The sequence below is a fragment of the Camelus ferus genome, chromosome 23, assembly GCF_009834535.1.
Source record: "Camelus ferus isolate YT-003-E chromosome 23, BCGSAC_Cfer_1.0, whole genome shotgun sequence".
Lineage (NCBI taxonomy): Eukaryota > Metazoa > Chordata > Mammalia > Artiodactyla > Camelidae > Camelus > Camelus ferus.
The window spans coordinates 33497277-33515138 of record NC_045718.1 but is presented as its reverse complement, the minus strand read 5'-3'; the positions used below and the strand labels follow the sequence as shown (position 1 = coordinate 33515138).

The following is a 17862-nucleotide window of genomic DNA, read 5'->3' as shown; positions in this document are numbered from 1 at the left end:
GAAAGAAATTGAAAAAGAAATATGGGAAAGACAAGGTATAGAGATGGTAAGGTTTTTGTCCTAGAGGCTGACTGTGCAAAATGTAAGCTCTCAAATAGGACAGAAAGAAGCAATATTGCTTTTTAAGGGTCTAATGGGCCCTGGATAACGCATTACATAGGGACGTCTGCAGGATGCAAGAAGTGGCAGGTGAGTGGAAGGGTGAGGAAGCCACCTGGAGGAGGTGGGACAGGGCCAGATCAGAGACAGCTCTCCTCCCTCCCTAAACAAGCTCGCCTAAGTGACACTTCCTTGCGTCCCAGGAAGTGACGATCAGCCAGTGTATATGTTGTGACTCCCGGGTCTCAGCCATCCTGGGGGTGCTGCGGTGGGCGCTGGGCGACCTCTTCCGCCGGCCCGGTTCCCCAGGAGGCCGCGCCGTCCCCGGCACCTCGGCGAGCTGCCTGACCCGAGCCCCGTGTACAGGATGGGAGCAGCGCCTCCGAGACTGCTGGCGCTTCTCGGGGCTTTTGTGCCCTCTGCCCAACTATTAGGGTGACCCTGAGCCCAATGGCTCCTTGGAGAAGGGGACCGAGAGAGGGCTGGGTGGGGGGGATGGGCAGAAACTGAGAAAGCTGGGAGACGGGGGAGGAGGAGATGAATTTAAGAATGGGAAAAGTCCCGAGGTTGGAGATAGGCAGTGTCGGATCCAGGGTAGGATCGTACCCATTCTTCCCCAATGAAACCGACAAAAAGGACCACTTAATTGCATAGGCGCCCTCCCACCTCCACCCGGCAAAACCCAAACACGAATCAAAATAAAAACCACCAGGGGCTCCGAGACAACCGTACTCCGCGGGTGCGGCGAGAAACAAAAATAAACACGGGGCTCAGCAGGCGAGGGAGCGCGGGAGGAGGAGGAGGAGGCGGCCCCGCATCCCTAATGAGGGAATGAATGGAGAGGCCCCCTCGGCTGGCGCCCGCCCACCCGGCGGCGGCCGCCAAGTGCCTCTGGGCGCTGCGTGCCGCGCCCGCAGCTCCTCGCGCAGCCGGCTCCGGCCGCTCCTCCCGGCTCAGGCGCGGCGGCGGCGGCGGCGGCGGCGGCGGCGGGGACCGAGCGGACCGAGCCGGGACGGGCTGCGCCGCGGGCGCCGGGAGCGGGGGCGCCGCCGCGCTGGGCCCCGGGCGCGTGGCTGAGGCTCGGCCGGGCGGCGCCGCTCACCTGAGGCGGGGCACGGGGCGCGGCGCGGGCGGCGCTGTCAGGGCCGCGGCTCCCGGCTCTGAGGCGCGCTCGGCGGGACGAGCCCGGCAGTGATTTGCGGCGCCGCTTCACCTTCGGCCATGGCCCCGAGAGCCTAGCGGGGCCCGGACGCCGCCCCCCCGGTTCCCGCCCCGCCTCCCAGCCTCGGCGCCGCATCCCGCCCGCCTCGCCGCCCGGCCCGCGCCGGGCAACCGCCCTCAGCCGGAGCCCTCCCTCGCCCCGGCCCGCGTCCCCCGGCGGCGCCGCGGCGGGCAGAGGCTCCCCCTCCCCTTCCTCCGCGTCCTCTTCCCCCGCTGCCCCGCCGGGGCCGCTTGTTGCACCGCCCGCGGCCTGCGGGAGCCGCTCGCCCGGGCCCGGCCTCGCGCCCGCGGCCGCAGCCCCTGCCGCTCGCCCTCGGGGCCCGCAGCCCAGCCCGGCCGGCGAGACCCCGGCCCGACCCCGCCGTCCGCACAAAATGTCGGCCCGGACGCCATTGCCGACGGTGAACGAGCGGGACACGGAGAACGTGAGTAGCCGGAGCCTCCTCCGGGAGCGGCGGGGTCCAGACCCTCCCCGGATCCCCGCGCCACCTTCCGCGTGGGCCGCCCCGGGGCCCCAGAGCCGCCACCCGCCGCGGGGTCTCCACCTGGAGCCCGGCGTGACCCTCGCCCCCAGCTCAGCCCCCACTCTCCCTTCCAGCCCCATTTCGCCGCTTTCGCCTGAAGGGTGAGGGTGGGGGCACTGTGATTGGCGCCCTCCCCTCGGAGGTGGTCCTCCGGGAGAGGATGGGGTGATGGAGGGCAGGGAGGCAGGAGGAGAAGGCAGAGCGTGCATCCCGGATGGCTTTATTTCCACCCGGCATTCCGTATCCCCACCCGAATGTTTGCTTTCTGATCACAGAGGAGCCAGCTGACTACCTCTTCTCCCCTTGCTTTTTCTGGCTCTTTCGGTCCTTTGCACCCCCACCCCCCTGCATTGCCCCATGACTTTGCTTTTTGTAATATTATGTCCACATTTGGGTTGTGGGCACCAAAGGGGCAAGGAAGGTCGGGAATGGGAGGGACGAGAATGGGAGTAGAGACGGATGTGTGTTGATGTGTATGAGTTTATACTGCCGTGATACTCTCCTGTAGCGATGAGTAGAAGAATTTCACCACCAGCCTCTGTGGCCCTGGTGTTACAGCAAAACGTTTAAAAGCTAGAGGAAGCCAACGGCTTTTGATTCTCTTCCTCAAGTCGGTGGTAATAATTCAGGGCAGGTTTTACTTTAAATGCCTCTCCTCCTCCTTGGAGTGTCACAAGGTGCATTTCTTTGAAGGAAGGATTTTCTGTGTCTTTGATCAGATTGCCCTCAGGAGTTTTTATCTAGATGCAGATGTCCCTGGTGTTTAAACTCTTGAGAGCCAAAAGAACAAGATCAGTTGTAGTTCCACGTTCTGAAATATACATTAGTGCGTGTGTGTGTGAGAGTCCTTTTGTGGGAAAGGTTTTTTTGTTTCTTGTTTTTTGTTTTTAATTTTTTTTTTTTTGAGTCCTTATGACCTGTAAATAGGGCCTTGACTGATTTCTTCCGATTTTAAGGAGCTAGAGGCTTACTAAGTTTGGGTTGACTGTCCAGTCTCTGGTTTGTTTGGTTAACTCATTGACTCTCCAAAGCTTGGTGTACCACTGCCTTCATAGGGTTGGTAAAATAAAATAATGAAGGACTTTGGCGTTCTCAGACAAAAGGTAGTAAGGAGAAAAGATACAACCTCACCCCTGAAGTGCTGGAGGGAGGTGTAAACAGATTATTTAATCTTGGAGAGTAGGGGAGCACAGAAACTTCATATACTTACATGAAGGGGGAAGAAATTCTAATGAGAAACTATTGCAGAAGACCCAGGAAGATATTTCAGAGTATGCTTTTGTCCTGCATTTAAAATGATAAAGGTAAAGGCTGCTGGTATCATAAATTATATCTTAATTACATCATAACTGTTTTTTAAAAATCATAGTTGTTTTAAAAAATGTAATTGATATATAATTTTGATTGAGAGATTGAAGAAGGTGACAGAAAAAGATGAAAGATTTGGTGAAGGTTGATTATAAAGCCAAGGTGGTACAGAATTTTTTTTAACAGAAAATCTTAAAAAAAAATTCCTGTCATTCAATCTGAGTGAAAAGTAACACAGAATATAACTTCTGTTTTTGTTAGCAAAACACTGTGTGTTTTTAACCTAGGAAAGGTGGCAAAATACATTGTTTTTATTTTCTTTTGGATTTTAAATAGTATAGCTCTTTCCATAGTTGTGTGAGTAAGGTGTCTTATACAGACATGAGATAGCATTATAGAAATATGCATCAGGGAATAGGACAAAATGCAGCATCACATGTAAGACAAAAAGATTTTTTAAGCCAAACAATAGCAGTGGTAAATTTGGTTGTACCTACTGAAAATGATTATGCTATGTAAACACATTTGCTCTGTTTCTGAACATGTTATTTCAGAATCACTTTTATGATCTTGTTTATAACTATATCTGCATTTAGCTAACTTTACCCACATCCTGATTTTTTCCTAATTGCCATGGAAAGTATCTATTACACCATGGCTGTTAATTTATCAGTAAGTATGTACTGAGTTTTATTAGAGCTGAAAGGAATATGGAAGTAGTATTTAAGACAAGGCCTCCCCCCTCAAGGAACTTAACAAGAAAGGTAAATGTAATCCCAAACAGATAGTTTACAGTAGAAAGCCGTGTGCAGATAGAGCTAAATTGGTTTGTAGGTGCTGTAGGTGTTTATCAAAGGGATCACCAGTGATGGCTAGTAAATCATCATTGGTGTCTCTCTCTATTCTCTGGTTGGTAGTAAATGTCATTACCCATTTTTACTTACCTCTTATCAGTAGAATAAAAGAACAAATCTGCTTGTAAGCTAATACATTAATTCCAGTGTGGTAATCAAAATGAACATTTGTTTGTGGTTGTTTTCAGTTAAATTGACGTATTTCTAAAACTGGATGTGAAAATTTACATTTGTATTGACCATAAAATGCTTCTAAGCCCTTTGGAATACTAAGGGCATAACTAAAAACGTTTAATTACTGCTAAAATATTTTAATTTTAATTAAAACAAATAAGGTAATTAAAAAATCTTTGTATTTTACTGTCTTTTGCAGTTATAAACATTTTAGATGTACGTGAATGGATTTGGTCTCCTTGGGAATATGTAACATCTACCCTTCCCCATGTCACTAATATATTGACGATAAATTAAAAAGTTCAGAATAACGTTACAGCACTGTAACATTAGTAGTAAATATTCTCTTTACTACTACTGTATATAGTAGAGTGAGAAAGAGATACTTTTCTTTGAGAACGGTCTGTGTGTATTTTTTTAGGAGTATTTTCTTAGATAAAGGATTTGTGTGTGCATTGTTAATAGGCCTCAATTGGCTAAATACAACAGAACAACCAGTGATTAACTTTAAAGGCAGTAAACACTTTACAGTGAAGTAGAAAAGATATGTTGTAGGTCATAGAATTAGCTTATATAAAACATGTTTGATTTTAGGTTTAAAGAGTAAATCCAGGAAAAGAATGGGTATTTGAATTTTTTTTTTGCTTTTGTTAGATTATACTTGAATAATTCCAGCATAGATATAGATAATATATTATCATTATTCTTACATATTTTCAAGTGAAACAAGAATTTTTTTCATGTTTTAGAAAAACTCTCATTGTGCTAATTTTTATGGATCCAAAGAGTCCTGACTAGCTTTCTGTGATGAAATTTTGATCAGTATGAAGGAAATTGATTTGACTCCTTCTTGGGATGTTTTAAAATTGACTTTGGTTAAATTCATTTTGACACCTCTAGTAACAGGACTCTTGATAGTGGTACTTCTCATGGATCTGAAATTCACTGTGTTGACTGTAACAAGCAGTAAGGTGGACATCAGTAGTTTCCCTAATGGGAATCTTTGCTAATAACATGAAAAGGCAAGAGGGAAGCACATGTTTGCCCTGCTGTCGGGTTTTCTAAGTACCCTGCGCGTACCTCAAGTGTAGGTACCTGTCACATTGCCTTCTAATTGCTGATTTACTTCGTCTCCTTCATTCTGTGTCCCCAGTGCCAGCACGATGACTAGTGGTGATATGTGAGATCAGTGCTGTAATATTCCCCTTTGGAATTTTTTCATTTGTCATCCAAATATATTAGTGACACTGAGAAAGGTAGATGTTACATACTACAGAGCCTTCAGAGAGTGAAGTGGCCTGCCCAAGGTCATGATGAGTCTCTCATGTACTCCACTGTTGCAGTCAATACTCATGCTGTTCCTTCTAGAGGTGGTTTTTGGTTTGCTCGGTTTTTGTCTTAGAGATTTTAAAAGAACATGCAAAACGATATGAGTACTTCATGAAGGGAAGAACAGAGTCTGCTGCACTCATCTTATCTCTGAACCTACACTGTTTTCCCTGGCTGGAGTGCCCTGCTGTGTCCCCCTTATCCCAAACTCACACATCCTTTATGGCATAGCCCATGTTTTTAAGGGACTTCTGAAGTGATTGCAGTCAGCATTGCCGTCTCCTGTAGCTGACCATCTGTGTATGGGTGGCCCGCACCATTGGTCTCCAAAGTAGGCACACAGGACAGTGTGTTGTGAGGGAAAAAAAAAGTCTTTGCCGTATATCATTTTTCTTCTGACCTCAGTGCTATTATTAGCTCTTCTTCTTCTTTTTTTAAGCTTAGGCTGTTTAGAATCAGCCCTATATTTTTATGTTATTATTATTATTTTTTTTACCATTCCTTTTTCCATCTCAAACTTCCCTTTGGAAGTCATTTTCCATTTTCCTGATCAAGATCTTTGAAATTCTTTGATGAAGGACTGTCAGTCATAAACTTTCTTTTTAAAATATGAGAATGTATTTTGCCCATTTTCTTGAAAGATAGCTTTGCTCCATCTCCAGTTCTTAAGTCAATATTCCATTGTCTACTTATTTCCATTGTTTCCATTGAGAAGTCATCTGCCAGTAGGTAGGTGTCTTTTCTGTCTGTCTCTTTTTTAAGATTATCTCTTTTTCCTAGGTGTTATCCTTTCACTACAGTGTGTTTAAGTATGAATTTCTTTTCTTCCTATCTGCTTCTCATGTATTTTAATTCATATATTCTTATTAGTTCTGGATATTTATCAACTATTAGCTTTCTGAATATTGCCTTGCTTCTGGTCTATTTAGAATTTTATTTTGGGACTCTGATTAGATTATGTTAGATCTTAACTCTTCCATATGCCTCAACTTAATTGATTCTTTTTTTCCCATGAGTTCATTGTCTCTCTGAACTACAAGCTGTATAATTTGTTTAGATCTAAACTCTGTGGAATTATCTTTCTCATACATTTTGGAAATGCAGCAACCATTATCTCTTTGAATGTAGCCTCACCTCTGCTTTCTGTTTCTGATGTTCTGATGAGATATGCTAAAATTTCTCATTCTGCCCTATGTATGTCTTAAACTCTCATTCCTTTCTTTTCCTATTTCATTGTTTCCCTGTGCTACAATCTATACTACAATCTGCTGTACAATTACAGTATGTGACATGTTTAGATCTCTCTTCCAGTTAGTTAAATCTCTATAGCTGTATTTAAATCACTGTTAACCCTTCTGTTGGATTTGTTTTTAACAGTGGTTAAAAAGAAAAGCACGTAACATGAGATCTGCCTTTTTAACTAATTTCTAAATGTACAGTATAGTACTGTTAACTGAGACACAATGCTGTACAGCAAATCTGTAGAACCATTTCATCTTGCATGACTGAAACTTTATACTCATTGATCAACTCCCGTTTTCCTCTCTCCCCATCCCCTGGCCACCACTAGTCTGCTTTCTTGCTTCTGTAAGTTTGATTGATTTGGGTACCTCATTTAAGATAGTTTGTATCATATATTCCCCTAGCCCTATATTGCACTCCTCTCTTCCTTTCTCCAGTGGTAACCACTAGTTTGTTCTCTGTATCTGTGAGTCTTTTTCTTTTTTGTTATATTCACTAGTTTGTTTTATTGTTTAAATTCTACATATTAGTGATATTGTAAAGTATTTATTTTTCTCTGTCTGACTTATTTTACTTATCATCATACCTTCCAAGTCCATCATGTTGCTGCAAATGGCAAGATTTCATTCTTTTTTATGGCTGAGTAGTATTCCATTGCATATATATACACCACGTCTTCTTTATCCATTCATCTGTTGATGGACACTTAAGTTGCTTCCATATCTTGGCAGTTGTAAATAATGCTGCTGTGAACATTGGGGTGCATATATCTTTTCAAATTAATGTTTTTGTTTTTTTAGAATATATACCCAGGAGTGGAATGGCTACATCTTATCGTAGTTCTATTTCTAGTTTTTTTGTGAAATCTCCTTACTGTTTTCCACAGTGTTTGTACCAATCTACATCCCCCCCAACCGTTTAGGAGTGTTCCCATTTCTCCGCATCCTTGCCAACATTTGTTATCTGTGTTTTTTGCCGATAGCCATTCTGACAGGTGTGAGGTGATATCTCATTGTGGTTTTGATTTGCATTTCCCTGATGATTAGCAATGTTGAGCATCTTTTCATGTGCCTGTTGGCTATCTGCATATCCTCTTTAGAAAAATGTCTGTTCAGGTCTTCTGCCCATTTTTTAATCAGATTTTTTTTTTTTATGTTGAGTTGTATGAACTGTTTACATAGCTTGGATATTAACCCCTTATTGGCCATATCAATTTCAAATATTTTCTCCCATTCAGCAGTTTGTCTTTTCATTTTGTCAGTGGTTTCCTTTGCTGTGCAAAAGCTTTTAAGTTTAAATCAGTCCCATTTGTTTATTTTTGCTTTTAGTTCCTTTGGTTTAGGAGACAGATCCAAAAAAATATTGCTACGATTTGTGTCGAAGAGTGTTCTGCCTATGTTATCTTCAGGAGGTTTATGGTATCTGGTCTTACATTTAGGACTCTAATTCCATTTTGAGTTTATTTTTATATAGGGTAAGAGGCAGTGTTCTGATCTCTCTCTCTCTCTCTCTTTTTTTTTTTTTTTACATGTAGCTGTCCAGTTTTCCTAGCACCACTTATTGAAGAGACTGTTTTTTCCTCCATTGTATACTCTTGCCTCTTCTGTCATAGATTAATTGACTGTAAGTGCTTAGGTTTATTTCTGGGTTCACTGTTCTGTAGATCTGTGTGCCTCTTTTTGTGCAAGTACCATACTGTTTTGATCATTAAAGCTTTGAAGTCAGGGAATGTGATTCCTCCAGCTCTGTTATTCTTTTTCAAGATTGTTTTGCCTCTTTGGGGTCTTTGTATTTCCATACAAATTTTAAAATTATTTCAGTCCTGTGGAAAATAATATTGGTATTTGATAGGGATTATATTATACATGTAGATTACCTTGGGTAGTATGGTCATTTTAACAATACTAATTCTTCAAATCCAAGAACACAGTATATCTTTTCATCTGTTTGCATCTTTTTCAACTTCTTTTATCAGTGCCATATCATTTTCTGAGTACAGGTCTTCTACCTCCTTAGGTAGGTTTATTCCTCAGTATCTTATTCTCTCTGATATGATGGTAAATGGGATTGTCTCCTTAATTTCCCTTTCTGATAGTTCATTGTTAGTATATAGAAATGCAACAGATTTCTGTATATTAATTTTATAATCTGCAGTTTTACTGAACTGATGAACTCTAGTAGTTTTCTGGTGCTGTCTTTAGGATTTTCTATGTATAGTATTATGTATTCTGCAAACTGTGACAGTTTTACTTCTTCCTTTCTAATCTGGATTCCCTTTTATTTATTTTTCTTCTCTCAGTGCTATGTCCTAGGACTTCCAAAACTATGTTGAATGAAAGTGGTGAGACTGGACATCACTGTCTCATTCCTGATCGTAAAGGAAGTGCTTTCTTTCACCTTTTCACTGTTAGTGTGATGTTAGCTGTGGGTTTGTCATAATACAACCTTTATTATGTTGCGGTATGTTCCCTTCATGCCCATTTTCTAGAGAGTTTCTAATCATAAATGGATATTGAATTTTGTCAAAAGCTTTTTCTGTATCTATTGGGATGATCATATGTTTTTCATTTTTCAATTAATGTGCTATATCACATTGATTGATTCATGGATATTGAAAAATGTTTGCATCTTTGGGATAAATCCTATTTGATCATGGTATATAATCCTTTTAATGTATTGTTGGATTTGGTTTGCTAATATTTTGTTGAGGATTTTTGCACTATGTTCATCAGTGATACTGGCTTGTAATTTTCTTTTTTTGTAATATCTTTGTTTGGTTTTGGTATCAGTATGATGATGGCTTCATAGAATAAGTTCAAGAGTGTTCCTTCCTGTTAAAAACCCCACAATTTTTTGGACTAGTTTGATAAGAATAGATGTTAACTCTTCTCTAAATGTTTGGTAGAATTCCCCCCCGAAGCCATTTGGTCCTGGACTTTTGTTTGCTGGGAGTTTTAAAATTACTGATTCAATTCTTTACTGTTAATTGGCCTGTTCAAATTTTCTATTTCTTCCTGATTTAGCCTTGGGAAATTATAGCTTTTTAAGACTTTGTCCATTTCTTCTAGGTTGTCCAATTTATTGGCATATAGTTGTTCATAGTAGTTTCTTATGTTCTTTGTATTTCTGGGGTGTCAATTGTAACATCTCCTTTTTCTTTTCTGATTTTATTGATTTGTAAGTCTGGCTAAAGGTTTATCATTTTTGTTTATCTTTTATTTTCATTGGTCTTTTCTATTTTTCATAGTCTATTTTATTTTTCTCTGTTCTTTATGATTTCTTTTTTTCTACTAACTGTGTTTTGTTTGTTCTTCTTTCTCTAGTTCCTTTAGGTGTAAGGTTAGGTGGTTTATTTGAGATTTTTCTTGTTTCCTGAGATGCTTATACCATTATAAACTTCTCTCTTAGAACTGCTTTTGCTGCATCCCACAGGTTTTGGATCGTTGTGTTCTCATTTTCATTTGTCTCTAGGTATTTTTGGATTTCCTCTTTGATTTCTTCAGTGATCCATTTATTGTTTAGTAGTATGTTGTTTAGCCTCCATGTGTTTCTGTTTTTTTGCAGTTTTTTCTTGTAGCTGATATCTAGTCTCAGTGTGGTGGCTGGAAAAGATGCTTGATATTTCAGTTCCCTTAAATTTACTGAGGTTTGTTTTGTGACCTAAGATGTGATCTGTCCTGGAGAATGTTCCGTGCACACTGAAAAGAATGTGCATTTTGCTGCTTTTGGATGGAATGCTCTCTATATATCCATTAACCCCAACTGGTCTGCTGTGTCATTTAAGGACAGCGTTTCCTTACTAATTTTCTATTTGGATGTTCTGTCCATTGATGTAAGTGGGGTTTTAAAGTTCCCTACCATTATCGTGTTACTGCTGATTTCTCCCTTTATGTCTCTTAATGTTTGCTTTACGTATTTAGGTGCTCCTATGTTGGGTGAATACGTATTTACGATTGTTATAGCTTCTTCTTGGACTGGTCCTTTGATTATTATGTAGTGTCCTTCTTTGTCTCTTGTAACAGTCTTTATTTTAATGACTATTTTGGGTGATATAAGTACTGTTGTTCCAGCTTTCTTTTGGTTTCCATTTGCATGGAATACTTTTTCTATCCCCTCACCTTCGGTCTCTGTGTGTCTTTAGATCTGAAGTGAGTCTCTTGTATGTACTATATATAAGGATCTTGTTTTTATATCGATTTAGCCACTCTATGTCTTTTGATTGGAGCATTTAGTCCATTTACACTTCAGGTAATTATTAATATGTGTGTTCTTATTGCTATTGTTACGTCTTTTGGGGTTGTTTTTATAGGTTGTTTCCCCCCCCCCTTCTTTCATTCTCTTCTCTTGTGATTTGATGACTGTCTTCAGTGTTAGGTTTAGATCCCTTTTGTGTGTGTATGTATATCTATTATAGTTTTTTTTTTGTTTGTAGTTACCATGAATTTTTTTTCTAGCAGTCTTTATATATACATGATTGTTTTAAGTTGCTGGTCTCATAATTTCAAATGCATTTTTACAGCCTTGTATTTGCATTTTCCTCCCCTCACTATTACTGTTTTTGATACTGTATTTTACATCTAATTGTTTTGTGTATCCCTTAACTGCTTATTGTGGATATAGGTGATTTTGCAGCTTTTGCCTTTTAACCTTCTTACTAGCTTTGTATGTGGATGGCTTCCTACCTTTATTGTATGTTTGCCTTTAGTGATGCGTTTTTCATTTTGTAATGTTCACGTTTCTAGTTGTGCCCTTTTCTTTTTCATTGAGAGAAGTTCCTTTAACATTTGTTGTAAAGCTGGTTTAGTGGTGCTGAACTCTTGCAGCTTTTGCTTGTCTGTAAACCTTTTTATCTCTATGTCAGATATGAACAAGAGCCTTCCTAGGTATTCTTGGTTGTAGGTTTTCCCCTTTCATCACTTTAAATATATTGTGCCACTCCCTTCTGGACTGCAGGGTTTCTGCTGAGAAGTCAGCTGATAGTCTTATGGAAGTTTCCATATGTATTATTTGTTGCTTTTCCCTTGCTACTTTTGATGTTCTCTCTTTGTTTCTAATTTTTGCCATTTTAATTACAATGTGTTTTGGTGTGTTCCTCTTTGGGATAATCCTGTATGGGACTCTTGCCTCCTGGACTTGGATGTCTGTTTCTTTTCCAGGATTAGGTAAGTTTTTAGCTGTTATGTTCTCAAATGTGTTCTCTGCTGCTTCCTCTCTTTGTTCTCCTTCTGGGACCCCTATAATGCGAATATTAGTGTGTTCGATGTTGTCCCAGAGATCTCTTAAAGTGTTCTCATTTCTTTTCATTCTTTTCTCTTTTTTTCTGTTCAGCATCAGTGATTTCTGCTACTTTGTTTTATAACTTGCTGATCCATTCCTCTGTATCGTTTAGTCTACTGTTGATTCTTTTTAGAGAATTTTTCCTTTCAGGTATTGTATTTCTCATCTCTGATTGTTCTCTATATTTTCTAACTCTTTATTAAAAACTTCTAATTTCTCACTCTGTGCGTCCATTCTTCTCCTGAGTTCTTTGATCATCTTTATGGCCACTACCATGAAGTTCTTCTTGGCTAGACTGCATATCTCCACTTCACTTAGTTCTTCTTCTGGGGTTTTGTCTTGTTCCTTTGTCTGGAACATGTTCCTCTGGCGCCTCATTTTACCTACTGCTGTTTTTATTTTTATGTATTTGGTAGGTTGGTTATACATTTCCCAACCTTGGGGAAGTGGCCTTTTGTAGGAGACCTCCTATGCATCCCAGCAACACACTCAGCTCATCACCCAAGCTGTATGTTCTAGAGGTTCCCCCATGAGGGCTGCATGGACCCCTCTCTTGTGGTGGGCTAACTATGTGAGCAGTCTGGTGGGCTTGGTTGGCCCCTGGTGCAGTTGGTTGCCAGGCCCCACCTTGTGTGGAGGCTGCTGGCTGCTGGTTAACAGGACCGGGTCACAAAGCGGCTGTCTGTGGAACCCCCAGAGTCCCCAGGGCTTATGCTGGCTCACTGGTGGGTGGAATCAGGGTTCAGAAAACTCAGGGGCTGTTGCCTGCCACTGATATGTGAAGCCAGGTTTTGGAATTTGTACCAGACTCCTGGCAGACAATGCCAGGCACTGGATTCAGGTTGCAGGACCTAGGGATCCCAGAGCGCTGATCAGGTGGCTGGTGGCAGGGGCTGCTTTCTGATACAGTTAGATATAGGATCTTCGGTGTCTTGAAGCTTGTGTTGGCTTGCTAGTGCGCATACTGGGTCTGCAGGCTGTAGGATTGTGGTGTTCTTGAGTATGGTGTCTGCCGCCTGGTGGGTGAGGCTGGTCAGCCTGTGAGAGCAGGCTTCCTGGAGGGTGGGAGTCTCGGGGCCGTAGACCCCTCTGAAGCTGGTTCCTGCCCATTGGTTGGGGGAACTGAGTCCTGGGTCTTCTGGTGGACAGGGCCATTTCTAGAGGGGTCTGTGGGCTCAGGAGGCCATTAGGCGGTCTGCCTGCTGATGGGTGAGGTTTTGTCCCTGCCATTTAGTTGCATGGTCTGAGTTGTCCCAGCACTGGCGCCTACAGACTGTTGGATGGGGCCAGGTCTTGATGCTTATGAACTAGAGAGAGGATCCCTCCAGCCCCAGCATCTGTGTGGTAGAAGGGATCCCCAGTGTGAGCCACAGTGGCCCCCCGCCTCTCTGGGAGACTCTCCAAGATCAGCAGGTAGATCTGGTCCAGGGTCCTATCAAATTACTGCTTTTTTTGTGGTCCCAGAACACGTGAGATTTTGTTTGCACCTTTTAAGAGTTTCCCCCAGTCCTGCAAGGCTCCCAGAATTATGCCCCACTGGCCTTTAAAGCGAAATGCTCTGGGGACACACCTTCCCAGTGTAAGACCCTGGGGCTGGGGAGCCTGATGTGGGACACAGAGTTCTCATTCCTGTGGGAGAACCTTCACAATGTAATTATTCTCCAGTTTGTGGGTCACCTGCCCAGTCTACCCCTTATACCTGTCTCATTGTGGTTCCTTCTTTATGTCTTTAGTTATAGAAGATCTTTTCTGGTAGAGTCTTGCCTTTTTCATCGACAGTCGTTCTGCAGATGATTGGGATTTTGATATATTCTTGAGAGGAGGTGAGCTCAGGGCCCATCTATCCACCATCTTGGCCCAACTGGACTTATGCAACATTAATTTCACTTAGAATAGTGTTCTCAAGGTTCATTCATGTTGTAGCATATGATAGAATTTCCTTGCTTTTTATGGTGGAAAAAATATTCCATTGAATATGTATCGCACATTTTGTTTATCCATTTAGCTATTTATGGGCATTTGGGTTGTTTTCATATGTTGGCTATTGTGAATAATGCTGCATTGAATGTGGGAGTGCAAATATCTCTTTGTGATCCTGATTTTATTTCTTTTAAATAAATACCTATAAGTGGGATTGCTGGGTCATATGATAGTTCTATTTTTAACTTTTTCAGGACCCTCCATACTGTTTTACACAGGGGCTGCATCATTTTACATGTCTGCTAACATTGCATAAGTGTTCCAGTTTCTCCATACCCTTGTCAGCATTTGCTATTTTCTGGTTTGTTTTGTTTTTTGATAATGCATTCTAACAGGTTTGAAGTGATACCTCATTGCGGTTTTCATTTGCCTTCCCCTGATGATTAGTGATGTTGAGCATCTTTTCTTATACCTGTTGGCCACTTACACATTTTTGGAGAAATATCTATTTAAGTCCTTTGCCCATTTAAAAAAATTATTATTATTTTGTTGTTGTTGTTCTTATTCTGCTGTTGAATTGCAGGAGTTTCTTACATATTTTGGATGTTAACCCCTTTCAGATATATGGCTTGTAAATCTTTTCTTTGATTCCATTGGTTGCCTTTTCACTCTGTTGATTGTTTTCTTTGCTGTACATAAGCTTTTTAGTTTGATGTAGTCCCACCTACTATTTTCGCTTTGGTTGCTTGTGCTTTTGGTGTCATATCCATGAAATTATCACCAAGACCAACATAGTGAAGCTTTCCCCCTGTGTTTTCTTTTAGTTTTATAGTTTCAGGCCATATGTTTAAGTCTTTAACCCACCTTGAGTTGGACTTTATATTATTTAAAAGAGAGGTCCGTTTTCATTCTTTTACATGTGGATATCTAGTTTTCCCAGCACCATTTGTTGAAACAGACTATCTTTTTCCCCTAGTATATTCTTGGCACTCTTGTCAGAGATTATTTAACCGTATATAGATTTATTTCTGGGCTCTTGATTCTGTTCCAGTGGTTTATGTCTGTCTTTATATCAGTACCATACTGTTTTATTACTTGTAGCTTTATAATATGTTTTGAAGCCAAACTGTGTGAGACCTTCAGCTTTGTTCTTCTTTCTTAGGATTGTTTTGTCTATTCAGGGTCCTTGTGATTCCACATGGGCTTTAGGATTGTTTTCTCTATTTTTATAAAAAATGCTATTGGGTTTTTATAGGCATTGTATTGAATCTGTAGATTTCTTTGGGTAGTATGGACATTTTATCAGTATTAAATCTTCCAATCTATGAACTTAGGAGACCTTTCTGTTTATTTGTGTCTTATTTAATTTCTTTTAGCAATGTTTTGTATTTTCAGTGTACAAGTATTTTGCCTCCTTGGTTAAGTTTATTCCTAAGCATTTTATTGCTTTTGATGCTATTAATAGGATTGTTTTCTTAATTTTCTTTTTGCTTCATTTGTTGTTACTATATAGAAACATAACTGGTTTCTGTTTGTTGACTTGGTACTGAAACTGTTATGAATTGGTTTACAGTTCTAACAGTTTGTGTGTGTAATCTGTAGGGCTTTCTACATATACGTTCATGTCATCTGCAAAGAAATATTTTTATTTTTTTCTTTCCAGTTTGGATGTCCTTTATTTTTCTTGCCTAATGTTTTGGCTAGGACTTTCAGTACAGTTGATCTTCTATATCTGCAAGCTCCTCACCTATGGATTCAACCAATTGCAGACCAGAAATATTTTGAAAATAAAATTACAGAAAGTTCCATAAAGCAAAACTTGAATTTGCTGTGCACTAAGAACTATTTATATAGACTTTACATTGTATTATATTATTATATTACTTATAATAATCTAGAGATGATTTAAATTATATGGAAGGATGTGTGTAGATTATATGTAAATATTCTGCTATATTGTATAAAGGACTTGAGCATCTGTGGATTTTGGTATTCATTGGGGGGAGGAGGGTCCTGGAACCAATCCTCTGAGGATACCAAGGGATGGGTATACTGTGTTGAATAGAAGAGGCAAGAGTGGGTATCCTTGCCTTCCTCCTGATCTTAGAGAGAAAGCTTTCAATTTTTCACTGTTGAGTATGATATTAGCTGTGGGCTTTTCATATGTGGCTTTTATTATGTTGAAGGAATTCTTTTATTCCTAGAGCGTTGAGAGCTTTTCTCATGAAAGGGCATTGAATTTTGTCAAATGCCTTTTCTGTATCAATAAAGATGACCATGTGATTTTTTTTATCCTTTATTTTATTTAATGTGGTTTAATACATTGATTATCATATGTTGACTCATCTTTGTATACTAGGGATAAATCCAACTTGGTCATGGTGTATGATCCTTTAATATGCTGTTAAATTTGGTCTGCTAACATTTTGTTTAGGATTTTTGCATCTATATTCATCAGAGTTATTGGCCTTTAGTTTTCTTTTATTGTAGTGTCTTTTTCTGGCTTTGGTATTAGTGTAATGCTGGCCCTGTGCAATGAGTTAGGAGATATTTCCCTCTCTTCAAGTTTGGAAGAGTTTGAGGACTGCTGTTAATGTTTGGTGGAATTCACCTGTAAAGCCATCTGGTTCTGGGCTTTTCTTTGTTGGAAGGTTTTTGATTACTGATTCAATCTCCTTACTAGTTATATTTCTCTCCAAATTTTCTGTTTCTTTATGGTTCAGTCTTGGTTGATTGTGTTTGTAGGAATTTCTCCATTTCTTCTAGGTTATTGTTGGCATATAATTATTCGTAGTCTCTTATGGCCCTTTTTATTTCTATGGCATCAGTTGAAAGATGTCCTTTTCATGTCTGACTTTGAGTTGTCTATCTTTTTTATTCTAGCCAAAAAAAAGTCACTTGTTAATCTTTGCAAAAATCAACTCTTTGTTGACTTTTTCCTGTTTTCTATTTCATTTATTTCTGCTATGATTGAATTATAATTTCCTTCCTTCTGCTAGTTTTGGGCTTATGTTTTTCTTTTACCTAGTTCTTTGAGGTGTAGAGTTAGATTATTTGAGATTTTTTTTTAATGTAGGCATTTATTGTTATAAACTTGCCTCTTAAATACTGCTTTTGCTGTGTCCCATACATTTTTGTGTGTTGTGTTTTCATTTGTCTTAAGATATGTTTCTAATTTCTTTTTTGACTTATCTCTTGAACCATTGGTTGTTCGAGAGTATATTAATATCGACATACATGTGAATTTTCCATTTTTTCTTCCTGTTAATGATTTCTAATTTTATACTATCAGTTTGGGTAAGATATTTGATATGATTTCAGTCTTCATAAATTTGTTAAGACTTGTTTTATAACCTAATGTGATCTATCCTGGAAAATGTTCCATGTACATTTGAGAAGAATGTATTCTGTTGCTATTGAGTGAAATGTTCTGTATATTTTTGTTAGGTCCATTTAGTCTAGTGTTATTCAAGTCCTCTGTTTCCTTCTTGATCATCTGTGAAGAGTTCTATCCACTACTGAAAGTGAGGTGGTAAAATCTACTGTCATGGTGTGGCTATTTATTTCTCTCATCATCTCTATCAGTGTTTGCCTCATATAGGTTAAGTGTCCTGATGTTGGGTCTATAAATATTCATAGTTCTTATATCTTCCTAGTGAATTGCCCCTTTCATTATTATATAATGTCTTCTTTGTTTCTTGTGAGTTTTTGACTTAAAGACTATTTTGTCTGATATATAACTGGCCACTCTTGCCCTCTTTTGGTTGCCCTTTGCATGGATATCTTCTTCCATGCTTTTACCTTCTGCATATGTGTGTCATTAAATCTAAAGTGAGTTTCTTTTAGACAGCATCTAGTTGGGATTCTGGTGGTGGTGTTGTTATTGTTATTTTTAATCCATTCAGCCACTGTGT

At 40.2% G+C, this 17862-nt stretch overlaps 1 protein-coding gene across 4 annotated transcripts in view; it reads left to right on the top strand.

Moving 5' to 3' along the window:
- Positions 1–1154: 1154 nt before the first annotated feature.
- The window catches only part of MARK1 (microtubule affinity regulating kinase 1), a 97507-nt gene continuing 80799 nt past the window's right edge, over positions 1155–17862 (top strand). Inside the window, exon 1 of one of the 4 annotated variants that reach the window (XM_032466664.1) lies at positions 1155–1745. In XM_032466664.1, the coding sequence (XP_032322555.1) occupies positions 1695–1745 (51 nt within the window). In that variant the 5' untranslated portion in view covers positions 1155–1694. The remainder of the gene's footprint in view (positions 1746–17862) is intronic. The other 3 variants (XM_032466663.1, XM_032466662.1, XM_032466661.1) reach the window with 3 other exon arrangements.